At 37.1% G+C, this 24,969-nt stretch overlaps 3 protein-coding genes across 3 annotated transcripts in view; 1 reads left to right on the top strand and 2 right to left on the bottom strand.

Annotated features, from left to right (window-relative positions):
- Nucleotides 1-8,143, top strand: part of LOC150089522 (nose resistant to fluoxetine protein 6-like) — a 30,579-nt gene extending 22,436 nt beyond the window's left edge. Inside the window, exons 11-15 of the mRNA XM_090390013.1 lie at nucleotides 1,012-1,134; nucleotides 3,852-3,972; nucleotides 5,624-5,810; nucleotides 6,046-6,188; nucleotides 7,907-8,143. Coding sequence (XP_090246139.1) covers nucleotides 1,012-1,134; nucleotides 3,852-3,972; nucleotides 5,624-5,810; nucleotides 6,046-6,188; nucleotides 7,907-8,143 — 811 coding nt within the window. The remainder of the gene's footprint in view (nucleotides 1-1,011; nucleotides 1,135-3,851; nucleotides 3,973-5,623; nucleotides 5,811-6,045; nucleotides 6,189-7,906) is intronic.
- Nucleotides 8,144-10,510: 2,367 nt separating this feature from the next.
- LOC150089521 (FMRFamide-activated amiloride-sensitive sodium channel-like) lies at nucleotides 10,511-16,699 on the bottom strand. The gene is made up of 4 exons (XM_090368639.1): nucleotides 16,657-16,699; nucleotides 16,440-16,465; nucleotides 11,977-12,052; nucleotides 10,511-10,720 (listed from the first exon to the last, which is right to left on the bottom strand). The coding sequence occupies exons 3-4, from the start codon at nucleotides 12,013-12,015 to the stop codon at nucleotides 10,526-10,528; spliced, it is 234 nt and encodes a 77-aa protein (XP_090224765.1). The 5' UTR covers nucleotides 12,016-12,052; nucleotides 16,440-16,465; nucleotides 16,657-16,699; the 3' UTR covers nucleotides 10,511-10,525.
- A 987-nt stretch (nucleotides 16,700-17,686) lies between these two features.
- LOC150089520 (FMRFamide-activated amiloride-sensitive sodium channel-like) lies at nucleotides 17,687-23,848 on the bottom strand. Its single transcript, XM_090368638.1, has 4 exons — nucleotides 23,642-23,848; nucleotides 22,781-22,879; nucleotides 22,264-22,363; nucleotides 17,687-17,747 (listed from the first exon to the last, which is right to left on the bottom strand). Coding segments are annotated over exons 1-4 (327 nt in total). The 5' UTR covers nucleotides 23,768-23,848; the 3' UTR covers nucleotides 17,687-17,745.
- Nucleotides 23,849-24,969: the final 1,121 nt, after the last annotated feature.

The raw sequence follows: 24,969 nt of genomic DNA, 5'->3' as shown, positions 1-24,969 counted from the left end.
ATGATTGCATAATTGCAAGCAGCTTTGTCAACGGGAGTAATTACAAAATGTTCATGTATATCTTTGAGCTGCCTATTTATTAATTTGGTATTATATAGATTATCCTGTATGAATTTCAATTGATTATATTTGCTAGATATGATATTAAGCATTGTAAATAGCCACATGTGGTATGCTTCCACCGGTATGTTATGGTAGTATGCTGATCTTATGCAGTATTTAAGTAAATCTAGATATAACAATTTTTTAAAGTTAGATTTATTAACAGGTAAATTAGGTCGAAATTTAAAACCCAGTGATAAAATATCTCTAAGTTCAGGATATGGGATTATATCTAAATTGCCGGTTATAATGTGATTATGGTTAGGATCCACGTACCTATGGAATGAAGGTTTGTGCAAACACATATATCCTGTCCGATGTTAATATCGTGAAGGTTTGTAGCTATTGTTTTATAGTTACACGCTTTAAGACCAAATGGTCTAGAATATCTAAATCTGATATTAATATGTAAGTTATTAATAGGCAGTAAGTCATTACGTAAATTAATAGTTTTATGTATATCTAAATCATCCATTAATTTATTTTGGAAGTATAAGATGAGGACAGAGTTTTCCGGCTGCTTGCTAACATTCAAAATATGAAATCTGAATTTGACAATGTCTGATATGATGTGCATAAGATGAGAAGATACAAAGACGTAATCATTGGTTTTTCTATTTAGTGCTTTGAGTACACTAAGTTTAATACTGAAAAGTGTGTTATGTATTTTACTAATATTTATAGGATCCGTGTCCCACATTTTGAATAAATCTATGAAGTCTCCTATATGTTCTCGGTTGCTTTTATATGTGTTGGATTTACTATATTTCCTATTGCGATTATATTTACGAAGTTTTATATATAACATATATATATATATATATATTTGTATATATCAATAACTCATCATTTTAAATTGTTTAGGCATGTGTTAATTTATGTTTTTATACGCAAAAACTTGTTTTCCAGATATCCCATTCTCGGTGTAGTAATTGCGACTGGTATGGCTACGTCATCCTGTGTTTTGACTGGTGTCTTAACGTACGTCAATCATTATTATCCCACGATCTTTTTTATACAACCGGATGAAGCGTAAGTAATAACTTAATTTTTTAAATAATTTCTTTAACCGTAGCAATATCTGATACATTAATCGTTTTTCAGTTAACCTCACATTAGTAAAAGTAAAGTGCAGCCATTATCAACCCACTGCAGGATGGAAGTCTCCTCAACAATTCACGCTGGGGGAAATGGACCATAATCTGCCACGCTGGTCCAGTGCGGGTTGGCAGATCGACCGTATTCAGCAGTCAGGGGCTTGAACCCCGGTCTACTCAAAGAGCGTGTACTACTGAACTCCCGCTCTTGCCCACTCGGCTACGGAGATAACCTCACATTAGTACTACAGCATTATTATAACCTTTACAGTTATTTAAAAGACCTATTACGAATAACTGATTCAGTTTGTGAATAATATTCCTTTGTGGGTTAGAACTATAAGTATTGAAAGCACTCATTATGTACGTTTGGCACCAATTCATACTCACGTTTCGGTTTGCAGAGTAAATCAGTAGTAGGGTTAAGATCATATTGTGCTGTATATATTGTCTGCAAATTGCGTGTGTTTTGTGGTGGATTTTGCCTGTTTTCTGGACGAAAAACCAGTTTCTGGGAGGGTAAAACCATGCAACCCTGGCATGAGACCAACTAACACAGCTACGTTGTGAAAAAGGCCCATAAAAATTCCTCGCGGTTCGAAACAGCGCCTTTTTCATCCACTGTGGGAAGTACACTGATTATGCTAACTATGCTGCCGCGAGGGCATTGCAAAGTAATTTATGAATGTTGATTATAATACACACTTCAGTCTGGGAATAATGTGTGGGTTGGTATGATTGATCGGAGAATCAGCACACCTAGGGCCCTGTGCGCTAGATATCATCATTCTTCTCTTTCCTTGTGATTCCCTTCTACTTTTGACTCTCTCTCTCTCTCTCTCTCTCTCTCTCTCTCTCTCTCTCTCTCTCTCTCTCAGGGTAACTCAATATATTTTTTAACTGGTGCAGCATAAGCCTCAGGCTTCCTTGCACCATATGGCTAATAATAATAATAAAGACACTACAATGACATCCATCAAGATCATATCGATAACATTGCTTCCAATGCATGGCTCACAAGCGGGACGCTCTTCCCCGAGACTGAAGGATTCATGCTGGCCATCCAAGACCAGGTAATCAACACCAGAAACTATAGAAAATACATCGCAAAGGAGCCCGGAATGTCAGATGACACATGTCGACGATGCCACCTGGCCTCAGAAACGATCCAACACATCACCGCGGGTTGCAAGGTGATCACCCAGACAGAGTATACTCATAGACACAATCAAGTAGCCAGGATAATACATCAGAAGCTACCGAGGAAATACCAGTTGACCAAAGAAAATGTACCATACTACAAGTACGAACCCCAGGCAGTACTAGAGACCCGAACCCACAAGCTGTACTGGGACCGCGCCATAATAACGGATAAGACCATCCCGCACAACAGACCTGACATAACCCTTGTGGACAAGATGGAAAAGGCTACTTACCTGATTGACGTAGCGGTGCCGAACGCTAGCAATGTCCAGAAAACCCACAAGGAAAAAATTAGGAAGTACACGAACCTGAGACATGAAGTCAAGGAGATGTGGCATATGCAAGAAGTATCGACCATCCTGATCATCGTGTCAACCACCGGTATGGTACCAAAGACTCTACATACCAGCAATAGGTCTCCCAGAGAACACCTACAAGGAACTCCAGAAAGTCGCAATCCTGAACACCTGTAGGATAGTCAGAGATTTCCTCAACCAACAGTAACACCAGACATAACAACAACCACCCTGTGTACTTGGTAGCAGTACCCGTCACGGAGTGGAATCCCCCAATCAGGGAGAAATAATATAAAATAATAATAATAATAATAAGAAGAAGAAGAAGAATAATAACAACAACTACTTTTTAGTACATTATCTTCGTAAAATATTTAGAATCAAATATTCCAATGCCAGAAATCTCATTAATTATTTGTATGACTTAAGTCATTTGTATGACTTAGTTTAAGTTTACTTCAAAATTTTTATGTACTTTTTGAATACTTTTTATAATAAAAATTATTATAATTTACAACAAGCGTATTTTATTTATGATAGAGATACCTTTCTAAAAGGGGGGGGGGGGGGAGAAAAAACCTGTGACAGTCGATTTCGAGATCCTGTTTATTTAAAGTAGCTCCTAGGGTTTGAAAACATTGCCAATTCCTGATTTACAAGAGGAGTAGTCAAAGTCAAACCTTTGGCCCGTTACCTGTGGTAGATTCCCCTTGGGGAATCTACCACAATTGATCTAAATGGCATGCTACTGCTGTCCTAAATACACCTTCATTATATCAGACGTGTTTCACGCAACCGGGCAGCCAGCTTAAGACTTCGCAAGGCTCCAAGTTGGGATAAAGATGAGGCTCATACACTGTTCAGGAATTCAGGGACACTATCCAGCGTGTGGGGGAGGGAGAGAATATAATATAATTATGGTACGTTACTTGTTAATCTCGTGGGGTGAATGCGAGACGAATGGTGGACTACAGAACACTAGGGAGCATACATCGTATTCATATCTTACATTAAGTGGACACTTGTGTAAGATTATGAATATAAATGTTTTTTGGGATGGAAATTTTTCTCCATCTCCATGGGTGCAAGTTCTGTGAATACTAAAGAAATTGTGCTTATTTATTTATTTATTATTATTTATTTTTATTTTCAGGGCATCATTCCGCTCAGGCAACGCTATTTATTTAAGGCCTTATGCTCACTTCGGAGTGTATTGTTTCGGGATAATGCTAGGCTATTTCTTGCACAAACATCGCAACATTAAGATAAGTTGGGTGAGTGTTGTACTTTTGCAGACAAATAACTTGTGTTCTGCGCTTTATCATTTCTCAGCGCGCTATATATTCTATAGATATTATAATAAGGCTTTCTTATTATAATCTTTTATCAATTTTTCGTATTTTAAATTTCTGAACTGTACGGAATTGATTTTTGCAGTTTTTAGTTTTGTTTTACGTTGGTTTATCACCTTAATTTAGTTAAATATGCTTTTTTGAAGTCTGCTCGTGTTAATTTGTTATTGTTAAGTTCGATCTTAATCTCGCATTGAAGGGACGATCCGTGTTAAATTAATCATATTCACAATGACCGGAACTTATTCAGGTTCACAATCTCCTGTCATATCACATGATTAATGTCGGCATGATGTGTAAACGATAAGAACAGGTGGCTATGCTTTTGGGGGGCTAATACTGGTAAAATTTATTTGGATTAACATGGAGTATTAAGCCCAAATAAGGAAATTTCTTTATTATTAAACTTTTTATCACTGCTTTTTGCCCGGGTTTTTAAATTTTGCTTACATAACACTCATTTCAATATACTGTATTTTTATAGAAGTGTTTTATTGCTTTAAAACTTATAGAAATTGTGCCGATTTCGAATGCACGAGTGAAAGGTCGTAGGATTTGCAATTCGCCATATTGTAAGATAGTTTGGATGGAGTGCAATTACTTCAATTAAAAATAGCATACACTTTAGATTTGGAAGAGGCAATGAAAGTTTTGCAGCAGTAACGTACTCTTTTTTTAAAATTGAACTACAAATTTATCTTTTATTCAATACTGTATACGAACGCGCATTTTAAGTACAAATTACAATTCGTGTAAATTGTTTACTCGAGTGCAGTTCTCAGCGTTTTGCTTCCGACGTATTCATCCGGCATACGTCGGTTGGTGGCATAAGTCTTATTCCTGAATGCACCCCACAGATAATATTCCAAAATAAGCATTTCTCGGGATAAACCCATTTTATGCACCGCACTAATAAATGCTGCACTGCTCCTCAAACACCGCTCAATGAAAATGCCTTCTGCCACCTTCCTAAAAATATCTTACTCCATATCAATAGCATCGTGTTCTCTGTTGCCATAGTAACCTCGGTACACGCCGTTGGTTGAACGATAACTAGGTAACCCTGTGTAATGTTTGGTAATAGATTTTTTTACGCTCTAGTTTTCTTTCTTGTGAAGTGGCGAACGTTGGCAATGAACTGCAGCCATTATCAATCCACTGCAGGCTGAAAGCCTCCTCAACGATTCATGTTGAGAGAAATGGACCATAATCTGCCACTCTGGTCCAGTGCGGATTGGCAGATCGACCGTATTTAGCAGTCAGGGATTTGAACCCCGATCCACTCAAAGAGCGTGTGCTACTGCACTCCCGCTCGGCTAAGGCAGGAAATATCAGACAAAATTCAGTAAACATGGTAAAATTCCCTGGAACCGATCCTATTATGCCTAGTATAACGTTAATAACATTTTAGTGAATGCTAATTCCATGGTGTATAGCCAAAATAGCAATATCTGGTATTCCTAATGAAAAAAATGTTTGTTTCATTTTGGAAGAGCATTTGCAGAGTTAGAATTTCGTATGAGTTTTAAGAATAGTCATATAAAGTACATTGCGAAATGTTTCTCTAATGCAGGTGACTCAAGTGGTGGGATGGTGTATTTCTACTGTCGTAGCACTCCTCATCCTTTATGGTCCATTTGAATGGAACTCAAAAGATATTCCGATTAATGCCACCTCAGCTGCGTATGCTGGACTCTTCCGTACAGGATGGGCCATACCTCTCGGATGGGTGGCGTTTATGTGTATCACAGAAAGAGCAGGTCAGTATGAAAGGTTATCTGTTGGCAGTTTTAATTAAAATTAAAAACGCGAACAACTGAATTTGAACCAATCATGTGAAGTCTTCATCGTACACAGATAGTTCTGTTATGTCTACTGTATAATGAAATAGATAATGAAGTCGGCAATTCTATCTATGTAATAGAAGTGTATTTTTTTTTTTTTTTTTGTAATTTTGGTTATCAGACTTTAATTCGAGTCATATTTTGTTAATAGGAATCATCAACACGATTCTATCTTGGAAAGCATTGCTCCCCTTGAGTCGTCTCACTTTCACAATGTATCTGCTTAATCTACCCTACCTGTGGATGAGAAATGGAATAAGAAGAGAAAAATTGTTCTTCTCCCATTTTGAATTTGTAAGTACGATTACGTCTTTCACATTATGTAATGCTCTGAAAATTTAATACATCTACTCTGCGTTGTTAAATATTATTATATTATTATTGAAAAAAAAAATGACTGAATTAACACCGCATAAATTGTATGGTAAAAATCCACAAAAAATGCTTACAATTTACTTTCAGTCTGTCCCCAGTTGCATTGCAACTGACGGCTGACTAGATTTATTGCTTTAAATATATCAAAATTTAAAGAAACGTAGTAATTAACAGCTAAATTGAGTTTTACCTCTTGACCTTCTAGAAACCTTAACTTTAATAATGAAAGCGAACACAAACCAATAGAAATCAGAAGAATTTTATCAAAGATTAACATCTGTGATAAAATGTTAGGAATATCCAGTTTTTGAATTTAGGAAAGAAAAAAAAAAAAAAACAGAACAGTTAAGCTTTTAGAATAAGTACAGAGGAATTCAGGATACGAAGCGTCAGCGTAGTCGATGTTATTCATTTGTTACCCACGAGGATCATAATGAATATAGTCTTACCTTACCACATAATGTAAGTAAAAAAATATATATATATATTTCCCCCCCTTCCATAGATAACGATGTCAGTGCAGGCATCGTAACGTTTGGCGCATTAAATTTAACTACAGCAGACTCTCGATTTACCGGGATCGGATTAACCGGGACACTTCAAGCCTCCAAAAAAAAAAAAAAAAAAAGAAGAATCAACCAGAAATCATAAAATTCAAATAATAACTAGATGTATAAACAGATGTTTTGCAAGTCGTAAATTAGCGACAAGAAGTGGCGTTATAAGTCGTCATTGGGAGATTAATGTGCCTATTATCTTGTAATCCCGCTATCTATCCCGGAACCATCCACCCAACCATCTATCCCTGAAAATCGAGAGTTTACTGTATTTTTTTTTTTTTTTTTTTATATCAATACGCAGTGTGATTGTCATACTTTTAAACACCATAATGGCTCACGTTTTGCTCCACAAAAGTTTAATTCATTGCTACATAAAACAATGATAAACTATAAGTGAAATTCGGAACCCTGTATGCTTTTAGAGGGTTGGCTGTATACGATACTCATATTCAGTAAATGAATTCATACGTCGCCATCATAATAATAATAACAAAAAACTCGTGGACTGTTGATAACTCAAAATATTGTGATATTGACTTCTATAAATAGTTACAACGAAGTTGTAAACTACGCTTATTACTTTGTGGGTATACTTGAGTAAAATAAATTACACACACACAGAATTGTATTATTAAAAGGTCAAAAGCCACTATGTTAGCTATTTCTTTTGGCCTAGGGGTGCCGTGAAAAAATTACTGGGACACTAAGGGCTCCGTGAACCGAGAAAGTTTAGGATACAACATAGTACTTTACATAAGGAATACACCTAGAATACCCATAAAATTTATAATGGTATATTTGGACTAACACGTGTATTAGCCCAAAACACTTCTGGTACAGCACACAGAATTCATTGGGGGAAAAATTATGATTCAAATTAAGTGAAATAGCATTCTGTTCCATATCGATCAGTAGGCATACCAGGACAAAATCTCGAAATAAATTTTAATGTATTATGTTATGCTACCACGTTTGTTTCTTTATTGTCTGTCCAGACATGATTTATTAGAAACTATTTTTTAAAAGATTGATGAAGATGAAAAGAATAATGACTCGTTTATTTTTGTTTGTTTCTAGGTTTGCGAGTTCTTCTCAGGTTACGTGATGTTGGTCCTTTCTGGAACTTTGTTTTACCTCGCATTCGAAGCGCCACTCACCCCTTTAAAAAATGTCCTGCTCAGCAACAGTTCCACTCATAAAAGTGTTGCAGATAAGAAGGGAGAAAATCGACAAAATGGTGTGAAGAATGAAAAGCCACTGAATGGTGCCTGTGAAGGGGTCGTTGTTACCCGTTTCACCAAGCTCCCGCCCTGAAAAAGTAATCACAACTGATGTATTATACTTGTCTGTATACTGTGCGTCTAGGTCTGTCGTTGTTCAACTCTCATTAAATTAATAAAGGCGAGAATATATTGTTTTCCTAGACCCACTTCAAAATACCATCTGACTGTTACTGTTCATATTCATGTACAGAAACAGAAGGAAGTATAACTATCACCATACTTAATGTGTTATTGTTCTTTATATTCATCTTTCTCATTTTCTCAGAATGGTTTGTCTATTTAATTATTCATAAATTCAAAATCAAAGATGCGAATAACAAATATTTTCATACAAAATAAAATTTCTTTAAAAATTTGGTTCTATCTCTCTTTTTTTTTATGTTGCATTTATGCTGTGAATTTTTTTACTAAGTTGCATTTCTGAGTAAAACTAAATCTAATCTACTTTAAGTAGATAAAAAATAATACACTAGTGTTCAAAACTTAAGGACCAACACTATTTCTAAAGGTTACACCACAAAATATTTAATTAAGGTAGTCTTTACTGATGAGAGTAGATTCAGTCTCAGCAGCGATTCTAGACGTCAGCTAATCTGGCGAGAGGTTGGCACACGGTATCACCCCACAAACATCACTAAAAGGGGTCGATTGGCGGTCGGGATGTTCTCGTCTGGAGAGGCGTTATCTTGGATGGACGTACACAACTCCAGATAATGGAAAGCCGCTACTGTACTGAGGTAATCCTTCCCCATGTGTGTATGTTCCGAGGTGCCATTGGCCCCGAGTTCGTGTTTATGGATGATAACGCCACACCCCATCGCACTACAGCCATCATCAGCTGGTAAACATTTTCTGGTGGGTATAGATTGGCCTGCCCGTTCTTTCGGTCTAAATCCCATCCAACACATATGGGACGCTTTGGGGAGACGGAAGAGGCGGAAAGGTCAGGGAATGACCACCGCATATTCCCGGAGCAATATGGCCTTAGTTGCTAATGCTCCTAAAAACCAAAAAAAACAACAAACAATTTGGGGAGATGCATAGCGGCACGTCCACACCCACCAGAAAATGTTCATCAGCTGAAGATGGCGCTGACAGAGGAATGGACGATGTTACCGCCAGAATTTATCAACAACATTATTCTAAGTATGGACAGGCAGTGCAAAGTCTGCATCGACATTAGGGGTGGCCATATCTCCTACTGAGGACCACCTCTTCCCTTTGTTCCATCTTTGGCAGTGATGCATCTGTATCATGGCAGCCAGTGCTATGTTGCCATTTTTGAATAAAGTCCCTCTGTACCATTTTGTTTCTGTTGTTGTGTCGGAGTTGTTTCCTTCATCATTTTTGTACCTCACGAGGTTCCTTTGGTATGTTTTTCCCATATCCAGGCCACTCCTATGAGAAGCTGCAGGTGAAAACCTGACTGGTCCTTAAATTTTGCACACCAGTGTATTAATTAATTGATAATACCAGTTATATTTTTCTTGTTCCAGCTGTTTTTGTGGTAATCACATTCCTTGCATAAACCCATGCAGTTGTGTGATTCATTTTATTACGTTTTTCATTTTATTACCTAATGGGTTTACATTTATATAAAGAAATGGTCATTAAGATAACTATAAGTGTTCGCTAGACAATGTTTTCTTAGAAATTATACAAGTAAATTTTTTTTTGTAGTAAAGGGTACGTGAGGTAAAGGTTTAGAACTATAGATTTATTCCAAAATATTAATTTATTACTTTTATGAACTTTTAAAAGTGCCCTCTTCAGTCATTTTCCGTCTTCTCTTGGCCTGTAAATGCATTCTTACAACGCTAAGTTAACATAGTTGGAGAAGGACGTTACGTGGTGGTTTTCCTTTCAGAATTGAGACATTCGGGAAGCAGGAGGCTGGCAACAGATTATGTATGGTCTGAGGATGGGTTCCAGCAAGGTTCTCGAAACGTTACCTTAATGTATAGAGATTTAGTTATTAGCTAAATAAACTATCTTAATACACACGTGATATAAGAGTGTTCATTATAGAAAACTAGATTTAACACTACAGTTTTTCTGTTTTTAATGCAGTTTAATTCAGTCAGAAAAATGCCATTGAATAATTCTGCACACAAATTTAATTTGATTTTGTGAACAAGTATTCTTGTGTGAAGAGATTCTCAGGTTACATGTGCTATGATTACCGTTATGCTGATTGTGCATGCACATAATGCATCCTGTGACACAAGATCAAAATCAAGTGTAAAATTATGAAGATTTTTGTTTTCATGGACGATGCTCTTAGCATAAAAAGAGTATCATCGTTCAAAAATAACAAAGCTCCATAGATTTATATTGCTATAATCTCCTAGGAAAATAATCAACTTGCTCATAAAATACCTGTATAATAGAAAACACCTTTCTTGTTCTCCTTTTAGAGGTTCAAAAAATTTCCTTTAGAAACAGGATTCGTGATGACGAATCGCAAACCTTTCTTCTTTCTCTTTCCCATTCTTCTGATGCTGTTAAAGATCTGTCCTGCGTTTTGAAAGATGTCAAAAACTGTCATCAGAGATATGCCTAACCACATCCCAATATATCCACCGATATAACTAAAGACTTCTAGGTTCTGTAAAAGAAAAAAAAAAAGATTCATTTTAAGAAAACTCGAACTAATTACGAAAGTGCTAAAATAAAAATCAAAGACTACATATAGACATATATAATATCTTATGTAGGGCGGCAGCTGAACATCAGTTCAACTCCGCTTTGGTACACTGACGAATACAGAACTGTGTAAGAGGCCAGAATTGTGTTAAGTGTTATGTAGATGTTATGTAGTAGTTGTTTCTGGCTACTTTCCCCCCAGAAAGGCGACCACTTGGAAAGCCTGCCCAGTGCTCGTTTACACCACGAGTGGGTGGGCCACAACAACGCATACGCCGTGGCCAACTTCGACTATCACATACTAAATATCCAAAGAGAGTTAAGAACCGTTCAAAAGAATTCTGTGCGGCAAACCGGCACCAGCATTACTCAGTTTGGACCTCATATATTCAAGTTTTATCTTCTGACGCCAATCGTTTATTTATCTGCTGTTACGGCTTGAATGTGCCGACTCTGAAAGCCGGAGCACTGAATCTCTTACTGAAACCCAACGTGGTGTACAAATTTATTATTATTATTATTAGTCATATGGTGCAAGGAAGGCTGAGGATTATGCTGCACTAGCCAAAAAAAAAAAAAAAAAATTCCGAGTTACCCTGAGAGAGAGAAGTAGAAAGGAATCACCAAGAAAGAGAAAAATGATGATATCCAGCTCAGGTCCCTGAGTGTGCCAAGCCCATACTCACCAGATGTGAGCCCCTGTGGTTCAATTTGTCTCAGAATGTAATACGGTTGATGCCCAAAAGAGTGCATTCTGACATAATATTAGTATTTAATATGTAAATACGCAAGCAGTTCATTTAATAACAGTTATAAACGAATTGTTCTCGTGCAATAATATTAATCGGCAACTGTACGTTATCTGACACTGCCGCGATCGAGCGTAACGATATACAGTATATTACCCCAAAAACTTATTGGTGAATGCTTCGAGTTTTCCATTTTCAGTAGAGCTCAAAGAAGAATAATTCGAATTTAGTCCAATATTGGACAGGGAAAGTGAATGATTCAAATTTTCTGCTTTTTAAACAAGGGTGGATGGGGACATTTCCATCGGTAAACAGATTTCATTATGCCTGATAAAAGCAGTGTCAGGTAATGCACAAATACCCATTTATGTTTATTACTAGCACTATAATAACTTTTTTTTTAATACCAGAAAACTTTAATAGATTAAGGAATAAACTAAGCAGGTGGATAATTAACATCGACTGCTACCTCATATTTTGGCTTTTGAATATAGCTGGTGATTTCCATTCTGTTGAAGAGCACACGAACATCGATTAAGGAACACCTAAGAAGACAGATAAATTCCACAAAACTTCAGAAATTCATGTTACATAAGAACTAAATAAGTAGACTACTTATCATGTTCTTCTTACTTATTTAGGATAAGTTCTTAAGCTTGTATTTGAATAAATCTCAGAAATATCAAATTGTTATTATTTTATAATGGCGAATTTGGTATTTATTTACAATTTATTTTAGGACATTGCGTTGGTTGTATTCTATTTATGGTAATTATGTATCCTATTTTATATCGGCTTATAAATGAAGATTTTGTATGCTACCTGGCCAAAATATTGGAAATCCTATTTACATTGCCATCGTGCAAAGAAAATATTGTATATACAAATCAGGGAATCACATGATGGTCACATGTCAACCTTCATACTGTCAGCATAATCAACAACAAAACTCGACGACGAGATGGATAAAACTTCAGATATAATCGATGGAGTTGTTGGTGAGCAAAAACATGGGCTACAACCGCAACAACTGTGACAATCATAGGATTGTTCAAGGCTACAGTATAAATAATTCACAAGTGATTGGAAGGTATGATCTCCATTCTGGGGAGGACTCACTGGCCGAATAAGACTTATACATGCGAGGAATCGGAAAATCTTACGTAGAACTGAGAGTTCGAATCGCCGATGTATTGCTAAGAAATCGTGGGATACTTTCAATCTGGACAACCAAGAAAAAAATTCATATTTGGTTTGTTAAATACGATAGCAATTGAGACTACAAGGCGTTATTATATTGTGTCTGTAGTCGGATGTATCCTGCAATCGTGGGTAGCATAGTAGCTTAATCACCGTCCTCTCCCCATCCCAGGGGAAAAAGTCCGAGTTCTAATTCCCTCAGTGACGAGAGAAATTTTTATTGGGCTTTTCCACAACGTGGCTGATTTAGTCGGTCTCGGGCGAAGGTTGCTTGGTTTTTTCTTGGAACCTTGGGTTTCTCGTCCAGCAAACAAGTAAATCAACACAAACACACGCAATTTACAGAAGAAGAAGAAGAAGAAGAACTCTTTATTGCATACAAAAGGCACACGCCGTATACAATACCCTTCACGGCTACAAGCCAGGGATTTAAAGTAAGGGCTAATAAAATGTAATAAACAAGGATGAGATAGGAGAAAAAAAAAAACAATATTATTGCTAATTATACAAGTGTAGGTTTAAACACTGGAAAAAAATTTAAAAATTTACATATGAAAATATTTACACAACAGCATGTTATCAAGTTAAATTATTCTCCAGGGAGCAGTCCTTTTACAGTGCTGGAGTCATCTGAGCAAGCGCAGAAAGTTGGAACACTGTGGTGATGGATCCATAGCAGTGATGGACAGGTCCTTGGGAGCAGGTTCTAATGTCCTGTGACGCGGTCCTGAGAAGGAAGTCGATGGAGTAAGTTCTGCCTGTATTTTTTATCCAATGCGAACTTATAGAGGTCGCCATCCAAGGAGTGTATGTACTGCAGCATTTGCACAGGTAAGAACTGATCGGATAACTTTAACCGGTTTGGGGTGGCCTGGAGGACTGGATTGGCCCGAAGGGTTGGTATTCCATCAGCAGTTAGCCCAGAAGTCTGGTTGCGAAATAATGCCAACCATCATTACAGCAAAGACGAGTCTTTTCTCATGGATAATGACAGAAAGACGTCTGATGTTTAGAGCTGCTGCCATCTGGGTGGTCCTTGGTGCAGGGGGAAGACGAAATTTCCATACGGCCAACTTCAATAGCCAAAATTCGCCCGCAAAAATCCGTCTCAGATGCGTTGTGGCAGTTGAGGTCCAGACTTCTGCGCCATAAAGTATGAACGGATAGAGTCCGATAGACACATGTCTTAATATATCTGCACCCAACGGCCTGGTCATGGACATTCATAAGTTGTTGCTTAAGCATCCACTGGAGTCGACAGAACTTTATTTGCAGATGGTCTATGTGTGGTAGAAAGGAGAGCTTCTGGTCAAAGATAATGCCCAGATCGGTGTGTTGCTGAACAGCAGAAATCGCAGATGTTCTTATATTGGGTTGCGTTTGAGTAAGAAGGACAATTGTTTCGACTTCTCAAGATTGATGTGAAGGCCGAAACCGGATAGGAAGGCCTCGAGCTTCTGGATTTTCTGTACGATTAAGGCATTTGTGTAATCAGCAGTGTCTCCAGGGTTGATAGCAGTGAACAGCTTTATATCATCAGCGAAGGTGATAATATCAGTTCGGCCCGTCACGAAAGGTAGAAGAACAGCTGAGAACAAGATACCAGAGAGGATCCCGCCTTGTGGGACTCCAGCTGTAATAGTCCTGGTGTAGCGCCTTGTGAACGCATACGGAATCAAATGCTGCCTGGACGTCGATATAAGTAACGGTGATTTCCGAACTATGCTCAAATGCCTCGAGGACCTTGGTAGTGGTGGTGATTAGATTTGTAGCGGTGGATCTTGACCGGGTGGCATAGTGGATCTGCGGTGGCTGATGTGGCATTATTTGGGTGGTTAACGTTTTCAGAAGAGATTTCTCAAATATCTTTAATAGGCTTGATGCAGAAGAAATAGGACGGAAGTGACTGGGTTGAGAAGCAGAGCGTATTTTTGGCAGCGGTATTACTAGATAGATATGCCATATAGGATTTAAGAATTTTTGATGAAGGATTTTGTTGAATAACGACAGAATGGGATCAACAATAAATGTACTGAGGCATGTCAGCATAAACTGAGGAATCCCGTCGGCGCCTGATGTGGCCGTAGGTGCTAAACTATTTATTGCATCAATCAGCTGATATTTGGTGAGTTGAAATGAATTGATTAGGAATTCCATTGGTGTAGTGGATTTTGGCTGAGCAGCGAACCTAGTGATATGGTCGAGCCAACTGCTCAGATTGAGTGAATCGATGGCGTTCTCTGATTTGCTTCTATGGAAGGGCTTTCCCTTATTTATGGTAGCCTCTAAGTGAAGTTTTATTGCCTCCCTCTTGTTCCTAATAAAAAGCGCCCTAGCTAGGGAGAAGGCAGTTCTGTCTTTTGGACTCCACCAGGCCTTTGAATGCTCTGTAATGGTTAGCTTCTTTGTTGCAGAATAGGGAGAGATAGTGGCTATCCATCTTGTCATTAGGTCGATTCCGAGTTCAGGGTCGCATTCCTCAAGTACATCCCATGGGATTGCCTGTGCTGCATAAACACACCTTTCAGGATTGAGGTATTTGGGCGTTGTAATTGTTTTGGCTGTGACTTTTCTTCTGCCAGAAGTGATGGGCATTTCTGTTTGCACAGAGAGAATGATGGGGTTATGATCAGACTGTATATTGCTTGTCGGGGTTTGATTAGCTACACAATTTGCTGACGCGAACACGAGGTCCAATGTGCTTTCACCCCTCGTCGGTGGTGTGCTCACCAGTTTAAGACCTAATATGTCTAGACGCTGACTCAGTCTTCTCTTGAGGTTCCCCAGGGTATTTGGAAGATTGAAATCCCCACAGACGATGTGCTTCAGTGATGAATGGAGATGGTTAAGCAGCCAATTGAATAGTTCATCAACTACTTGCGAGTCTGGAACTGGTGGGATATACACTGCGATAATGTCAAGAGAACCGTTCTGGCTGTTGTTTTTTTTAGGTTTTAGAGTGACTAGAACTGCCTCGAAAGAATCGGACTGGCTCGATACTGAGTGGAGGATAGAAAATTCCCGCTCATTAAACAAAATTGCAACTCCTCCTCCCCTGCGGTTTTCTCTAGACGTGCACACCATCTGATATCTTACAGACCAAGTAGAAGAAAGTGTTTCTTCACTGGGATCAAGCCATATTTCTGCGAAGCAAACCACGTACATTGAACTGGACAGCAAGAGCTCCTCAACTTCATTCAATTTGTTCCTAATGGATCGCACATTTTGAAATAGCAGTTGGAATGAAGCTGTCCTCTTGACCTTGACGACGGATGTACACTGTCTGATCCGTCTATGATGCATTGCTGGTTTTCGATTTGTTGAAACGATAACAGGCATCGCAAAATTCGGAGACAGAGATGCCGGAGTTATTGAGTAGTTTTCAATCGCCGTTGGGATGCCCCTTTCCATAGGTATGTTAAGGGCGAAATATGGAATTACCTTTTTTCTATGGCCAATCCCATGTAAAGCAGGTTGGTTGTTATCTGGGAATAAAGATACATCGTCTAGTCAGAGTCTGGACTGTTGTGGACACCTCTCAGGAGTATTTGAGGGTATTGTTTCTTTTCTGCTTCGTGTTTCAGATATAATATATACGGGACAATATGGTCTAAGTCGCTAACACGCCTAAAACTCTACAACAACAACAACGTCCTCAAAAATTGTTAAATTCTAAATCTTAAAATTACATTATTTCTAAAATATAGTGACACAATTATCAAAAATACTCACTGTTTGTGTTTTTCCAAACAGCTGTTCTGCACGAAAAAAAAATAAGACAAATGTAATAATGAATAATATGCAACCTCTAGAATTATATTATGCATAAATACGCACATTTGATGGTAATTACAGTACTTAAATGAATAATATATGTACATTTTTCGCTAAGAAATAATAGTTTAAAGAAAACTATTATTAAGAAAATAATAATTTAAAGAAAACTTACTTTGTCTGTCCATTCTCTTTCTTCGATATATACGTCATAGTACAGCGAACTAAAAAAAATAGCACGTACAGATTTAAATAGGATTCTGCATCTACAATGTCTGAAATGTGAAGAACATACTTCTTTATTTCGGTTTTAGTTTATATAATTTTGATATAACTTTACATGTTCTTAGATGTATTTTTCTTTCCCTTCTATAACATGCACAGTCACTGTGCACATAAAAGATTTCAAAGCTAGCTACAGCATATTTATTAATATAAACTTTTTTTTACTCTGAGGGGAAAATTATTAGTAAAATAATTATTTGCGTCGAAATGTTAAGTTACAACCACGTTTTTCGTTTCAATTTTTTATGCATAATTGTAGTAATTTTTCATGAATTAAATATTCTAATGTAATTTAATTTGATAAATCTGAATATGACATCCCAAAACAATTTTAATTTCCTAAAGACTTAAAACTGGCAGCTATAAAGTGAACACTGCAGCAATACCATCATTCATTTCTAATATAATGCGGTATAATGAAAATTCAATCATGCGCATCTGATTATATTTTCTCTTAGTGTACAATGCAACATTGATGTTTGGAAGATTTGGAGCGGTGAATAGTTACTATCAAGACAATGTAAGGAGAGCTACAAGCTGAGGTGGCCGGAACCCTAAAAGTCAAAATGGCAATTTAAAACGTTTCGAATTATCATCTTTGGAGGCATCAATGACCACTTAGTGCATTCTTTAAAAATGAAGCTTCCTGCAGCACAACATGACACAAAAAAAGTAATAATTTCCTAATTTTAAAATATTAAGATTTAATTAATAATTTATTAATTTAATTTATGTTTAATTTATTTTATAAAATTAATAATTTATTTATTTATTTACTTAGAATTTATTTTAAAAGATTTCTTTTAAAATTTAGTGTCATGACTGGTTTGGAAAAATGTAGGCAAATGACTGCAACATGGAATTTGTAATCAAAATCAACTGATCTACTTACAAGCAGGGTACGAGGCACTTCCGACTGCATTCATGATGGAACTTTTCGGTTTCTTTGTCATAATCTGCAAGGAACTGTTCTTTTAATTTCTGAAGTAAAACAACAGAATAGTTTTATTATAATGGACTCAAAAAATTATTACGCGGAACAAAATTAAATCTGGCTGACAGCTTTTAATTTGCTCAAATACTTATTTGCACTGGAAAGTAAAGAACGTATTGTATAGTTTATAAAATTATAGGCATTGTAAACTGTTACTAGCCGATGCCACCAAGAGTTCAAATGGAATGTTTAATTCCCCTCAGCCAAGCAATAAATTCTAAATTATGGTAGATATATAATTGCTTTCATTGGCCGTCAAGCGGCAGCTTTTCTAATGGGAGAATATATGCCTCGATTAAATTTACCTTCACCCATTTTAGGCGGTTTTTTTTTTTTTTGTCAGGGCCGACTCTAGGAAAGAGCAAGATTGTAATGTACCTGGTCCCACACTCATAATTAAAGCATAGGAGCAGTAGCGTAGCTATCCTTTTTCGGGCCCGGAGGCAAAGAACATGTTCAGGCTTGCTTGATTAATGAAAATTGCAAAAAGAAGAGACAGCCAAAGACGCCGGGCCCCTAAAGGGCCCGTGCATTCCAAAAATATTGCGAACTTTGACCAGATAAAAATATCGTGAGCTCTCAAATGTATGGATAAATCGATGTACTCCTATTTGGATGAAATTCTTGTGTTTGTAATCTTCATACCGTTATCTTTGCTATAACTTTATTAGGCGTATAATAAAGTGCCTTTTTGTAACAAAAAAGGCACTTGATTACGATCAGCGCAGTTCGGATATACCCATGACAGTCACATCGCGATGGATGCCAACTTATCCACTCGTTTTGTATGCTGTACCGCTGTTTTATTGATCGACGATTGAAATTTATCGAGTTAATCAAATTTGGAATGACTACAAATCTTTCTAGAAAATCCAAACGTAAAATTTCATGAGGGCTAGTCTCCTGGTCGAGTTGTTAAATCTGGACATACGGACGGACATGGTGAAATCAATAAGTGCATAAAGTACCTACCAAAAAATCACCTGCAAATCTACTTTAAAAGGTATGGAGGTCATTCTTAACACTAGTTTCTCTTTAAGTGTTTAAGTCAAATTTATGCAAAACTCCGTTAATCCTTACGGGAAACTTCCATTTTATTAACTGAATCAAGTTTGTGTTGTTTTTGAAATAAACGTTTGTTATGTTTTTTCCAATATAGATTTACTAGATACTGAAGTCATGATCAATATAATTATTATTATTATTATTTTTTTTTTTTGTAGTCGTTGGCGCATCGGCTTCTGTGGCCATAATGCACCTCCCAAGGTTTTTGTAGTACTTTGATCCAAGCCCAAGGCGGGATTCAAATCCGCAACCTTTGGGTTGCCAGGCAAGCACTTTAACCCACCCGGCTAGCCCGGTCGGCCTACTCACAATTAAATGATTATTGAAATATTAATAAATGAAAAATAAATGAATTATTAAAATATTAACAAATGAAAAATAAATTAATTATTAAATTATATTAAATTTAAATCAAATTAAAAATTAATAAATTTAAATTAATAAAAAATACTCACAGTAAAAATAAATTCTCAATCGATATTTGAATATTATTCAGTTATTATTCATGCCAGAAACGTTACAAGAAAGAGGGTAATTCTTTTAATATTGAATTAATCATTCTCCCCCCCCCCCACAAATATGGAAAAGATATTTTTATCAATGAATCAAATTTCTACGTACGAGAAATTAATTTTCAAAGATTTTTAAAAATTATTGATTTTTCCAAAATTTGTCAACAGGACAGATCACTAAATTGCTGCCTCCGATTCATTTCTTTTTTCACTTTCTATCCGATATAATTCAAGTTTGTACTTTTTTATCTGGAAATAACTAATCCGTTTTGACTGCGTAGTTCAGTTGTTTACAGTTTAACCCCAGGGGCTCACATCTGGTGAGTATGGGCTTGGCAAACCCAGGGTCCTGAGCTGGATATCATCATTCTTCTCTTTCTTGGTGATTCCTTTCTACTTCTCTCTCTCTCTCTCTCTCTCTCTCTCTCTCTCTCTCTCTCTCTCTCAGGGTAACTCAGGAATTTTCTATTGGCTGGTGCAGCATAAACCTCAGCCTTCCTTGCACCATATGGCTAATAATAATAATAATAATAATAATAATAGGAAGTAGACGAATCTGAGACATGAGATCAAGGAGATGTGGCATATGCAAGAAGTATCAACCATCCCAATCATCGTGTCAACCACCGGTATGGTACCAAAGACTCTACATAGCAGCCTAGCAACAATAGGTCTCCCAGAGAACACCTACAAGGAACTCCAGAAAGTCGCAATCCTGAACACCTGTAGGATGGATAGTCAGAGATTTCCTCGACCGACATTAACACTAGACATTACAACCACCCTGTGTACTTGGTAGCAGTACCCGTTACGGAGTGGAATCTCCCAATCAGAGAGAAATAATAGGAGAGGAACAACAACAATAATAATAATAGTTGGATAGTTGGAGTTGTTGTGTTCATCATCATCATCAGCCATTTTAAATTCACTGCAGGATGAAGGCCTCTCCAGCAACTTTCCGGTTCCTTCTGTTTTGTGCAATGGCCATCCATTTACTACCCACAAACCCATGAATTTGATCTGTCCATCTCCGTCGTTGTCTTCCAGGTTTTCTTCTAGCTCCTCTTGGGTACCATTTTGTTATTTTCTTAATCCATCTGTCATCATGTCTTCGAGCTATGTGTCCTGCCCAAGACCATTTTAGTTCTTCAGTTTATAAGAATGTCCTTTACCTGAGTTTGTTGCCTAATCCATGTGTTTCTCTTCTTATCTAACAGTCTGATTCCCAATATAATTCGTTCCATTCTTCGCTCTGTAGTTCAATGCATGTTCTACCTCATCTGGAAAGATATCGGGTATGTCGTATGTGTTACTAATTTGTGATCCATCTTCCCCACTGCTGGCATCATTCCTTCGTTCCTTGTATAATTCTCTATAGTAGTCTTCTGCTATTTATAAGTACACTATCGCTATTCTTCAGTTTCAGTATCATTTGTGTTATGCTCATGGCTGCTGATTTAAGTCCTTTGTTTTCCCTTAATGCTTGTTCTACTTTTCTTGTGTTAAATCCTCTTATGTCCTCTCTGAGTCTCTTTCTAATGGCTTTGCATAACTCAGTATACTCGATTTTCTCCTTGTCGGTGTTTATTTTGCTCTTCATTTGTCGTCGTCGGTTCACCATGGCAAGTGTTTCTTGACTAATTTTTTCTTCTTTGGATTTATTTTTATAGGTTTCTTTGGCTTTATCACTTTCAGAAAATTGTAATATTCCTCCTCGAATCTTGGTCCTGAGCAGTCTGCAGAAGCTCAAACGTGTTCTTAAGTTCCAGTACATACTCTTTTTCTCCTCTTCCGTTATCTCAAAGACCTTCGTATTATTTACTCGAGTCAGTTTTTTTCCTTCTTTTCTTACATCTATATCAAGTGTGCATCTTACCATTCTGTGATCACTTCCAACATTTACCTTGTTCAAGACGGTAACATCATTCACGGTATATCTTCTGTTAGTGAGGATGAAGTCGATTTCATTAGTTGTTCTTCCATGTCCACTCTCTGTTCACCCTTTTCTTGAAAAAAGTGTTCATTACTGACATTCCTCGAGATTCTGCATATTCCACAAGTCTTTCACCTCTTTCATTTCTTTCACCAATTCCAAAATTTCTTATAGCTCCCCTTTCTGCGCTGTTTTGTCTCTTTTCAACCTTAGCATTGAAGGCCCCCATAATGATAGTGTAATGGATTTTCTGTTCATCTAGAAGACTCTCAATTTCGGTGTACATTTCTTCAACCTCTTCATCATTTTGGCTCGATGTTGGTGCATAAATCATTATAACCTTTAGCTTGTATCTCTTAGAAATCCTGCGTAGTAGTCTTGGCACCCTTGGTGATGTACTTTTGAATTCCAAAATGTTGTTTTTTATATTTTTATGGACCAGAAAGCCAACTCCACCTACGCTCCTTTCACTGTTTCCATTGGCCTACAGCAGATTTCCACTTGATAATCTTATAAGTGATTCATTTCTTATTGTTTCAGTCAAACCGATGATATTCCAATTTACATTTTCTAATTCTTTTTCCAGTTCTAATATCCTGTCTTCACCGATGAGCGATCTTACGTTGTAACAGGCTAAGTTCAGTTCCCGTACATGGCAGCCTGGTCGTACCCAGAGATTCTTAGCACCCTCTGCTTCCGCTCTGATCCTCTCGCTGCCGTAAGAGGGGGAGTGAAAGCCGCTGGGCACTGAGGGCCATTTGTTTCGTCGTGCTGTGATGTGTTGGAGGGTTTGGTCTTTTCCTCTTCACGCTGACCAGGCGTCTTGAAGTGTTGCATGTGTCAAAGGATGACATGCATTCAACGTCTTGAAAAACGTTTTTAAAAATTGGTACGGGATCGGATTTAAAACATATATTCATACAAATGTAATTCTAACATAAAAACAGAAAACAACAACGGCTAAAAAAGCAATATCGATTATTGTTGACTTACATTCGACACAGAATTTGGAGGCCAGAAGAGGCGAAATTCTAGGTGATATGCAACCAAACTTCTCTAAGGATCTTCGTTTTTTACATTCTTCTAGGCATCCCTACGACAAAAGAAAGTCTGTGCATCCGCAATAAATACATAGATATTTTAAAACCCAAAAACTTAACACCGTATTTCTTATTAAGTTTTAAAACGTTTTATCAGTTTTAAAATCTACTCAGTTAGCTGGACAGGCTTAGTATCGAAAGCTAGAGGTGGTAGCAGTGCATCAATAAGCCACATTCATTCAAGCTATAACTTCCCATATAATTATTCTTTATTTTGATTATATATTATTTTCAGATTTAATCATTTTTTATTAAATTCGTAGAGATTGTTAAATTTTCAAAGTTTGCTACTTGTATTAGTATTTCTCAAACAACGTTGTAATTTTTATGACATCAAGCGATAGATTAAGATATCTAAATTTTATTTAGTATACAATGTTTAAAAATTCATAAAATGGTTTGTGTATTACCTGTTGAGTAATAGGTCCGTATCCACCCTTTGTACGCCATTTTTTGAGGTAATCCATGCAATGGCTTTCGTAAGGATATGGTAAAAATTCCTTTTCTATCTGTTAGAAAGTGAGCAGTCAAAGCCATGAGAACATACTTTTGAAAGAGAAAACATTTGTAATTAAAAAAACATAGCTTTTATAAAAAGACACCTGCATTAATTTTTTAGACAAGCGGAATTAAATTGACAAACTCTATACGTGCACTAATAAAATCAGGTCAAAACTGTAATTTGAAATCATCGAATGATTAAATAACACAAAAACAAAACCAATTTCTATCTCCTTCAAGAGAAATGAGTGAGTGTAGTAAATCTGAATACGTTAGATTTCAATCTGAGCTTAAAAATTCTGTATCAGCTACCATTTTGAAGAGAAAGATTTATATACGAATGAGATTTTATTGCAATTAATAATGTAAGATATCAAACATCTCATCTATAACGAACTTCTATTACATAGTATTCCCTCAATAATGCAATGTAGACTATAGAAGCTTGGTTTTCGTGACGAGGATTAGTATAATGACTTGCTGTTCATGCTCTTGGCTCTATTCAAAATAGACTCGTGTTCTGGACAGCCTTGGCTGAACTAAGTTGAATCCTCGTCACTCCTTAATTTTCTTCTCCCTCTATCTTTTGTTACTGTCAAACTATTTTGCACAGTCTTTGTTTTATAATTGCGTATAATCATCACTTATACATTGCTGCTTCTCTTTGCTTCACCAGCTGATCTGTATTACTTTTTATACATTGTAAAAATCGTTAATTACTTTTATGATCAACTTAAAATATTAAAAAAAAGGAACATTGATTGACTTACTTGCTTCAAGTAAATCATGTAAACTTTTCCTGGTTTCATAGAAAACCCATCATAAAATGGTCTTCCTAAAGAGTGAGGATCGTGAATGAGCATCTGTGCTGACTTGGTGGTGTAATATTCGTCCATGTATTCATCCAAGAGCAGATTTAAACGAAGGTAAAGAACTAGGGGGAAACAAATACTTGATTTTCAGAAGAATATACTTTCGAAATATGAGAAAGATTTCATAAGCAGTTTATTTTCTTAAGTGCAACAGTAAATACACTACGTCAGGGCTGTCCAACTGGCACTTGCGCATGACCTCTGAATGGTTTTGGGAGGCACTTGTTCTTTTGCTAGATATTTTTGATTCTTTAGTGTCTGTTAAATGTCAAATTCAATCTAGAGTTTCAACGTTAAATCTAATCGAAAGTAGCTTCAAAATTTTAACTTCGTAGACGTAGCAGAGTGGTTAGGAGCGAAAGTGCAGTAGCACCCATTTTTTGAGCGGACCTTGGTTCAAGCTGGCTTGTGCCATAGAATAAACAAGGTATTATAAAACTTAACACACTGAACGAACACTCTTCTGAACATTTGGAGTGCCCACGTTAGTTTTCCCTGCTTTCTACAGGGATTGGCAATTCCTATCAGTCAGTTTTCCTTTTTTTTTTTTCTCCCTAGGACAGCTTTCATACACCTACATCCTCTCTCTCTCTCTCTCTCTCTCTCTCTCTCTCTGTCTCTCTGTATCTGCCTCTCTCTCGTTCTTCCATCTTTTCACTACATCGGCTGCGGCTAATTTTGCGCAGTTCAAACGGTGGCTGTCGCATGGAATGACAAATTGCTGATATGGCCGATAACCAATAATCATCTTTGAAGCTGTGTAAGCGACTTGTTACCACTCGTTCTGCTTCTTTCTGATATCTCTGCTATTATCTGCATACTTTTAAATCTACTTCTGCTATTCATACACTCAGTGATCACTGAATTATGACCATCTACCTAATACCGTGCCAACGGTTGACCGTAGGTCCACCGTTGGCACGGATAGCAGCCGCTATTCGCCTAGGCATTGATTCCACTAGATGACTAAAGACGTCTGCACGGATCTGCAGCCATGGCTTTCCACACTGCCAGTATAGATGATGGTTGCGTGTTCATACGCCTCACTTTCCGTTCCAAAACAACCCACAGGTGTTCAAAGGATTGAGGTCAGGCGAATTTGGACGTCAGCCAAGATGGGTGATATCTTCACTGTGTTTGTCGAACAACTCGTGCGCATTGCGGGCCCGATGACGTGGCGCATTATCGTCTCCGAAGATGCCGTTTCTGTCTCGAAAAAATGGAAC

This window comes from Mastigoproctus giganteus, chromosome 2 (assembly GCF_048544385.1).
Source record: "Mastigoproctus giganteus isolate SK-2022 chromosome 2, ASM4854438v1, whole genome shotgun sequence".
NCBI lineage: Eukaryota > Metazoa > Arthropoda > Arachnida > Uropygi > Thelyphonidae > Mastigoproctus > Mastigoproctus giganteus.
Note: the sequence above shows the minus strand (reverse complement) of the source record. Positions and strands in the feature narration are given on the sequence as shown.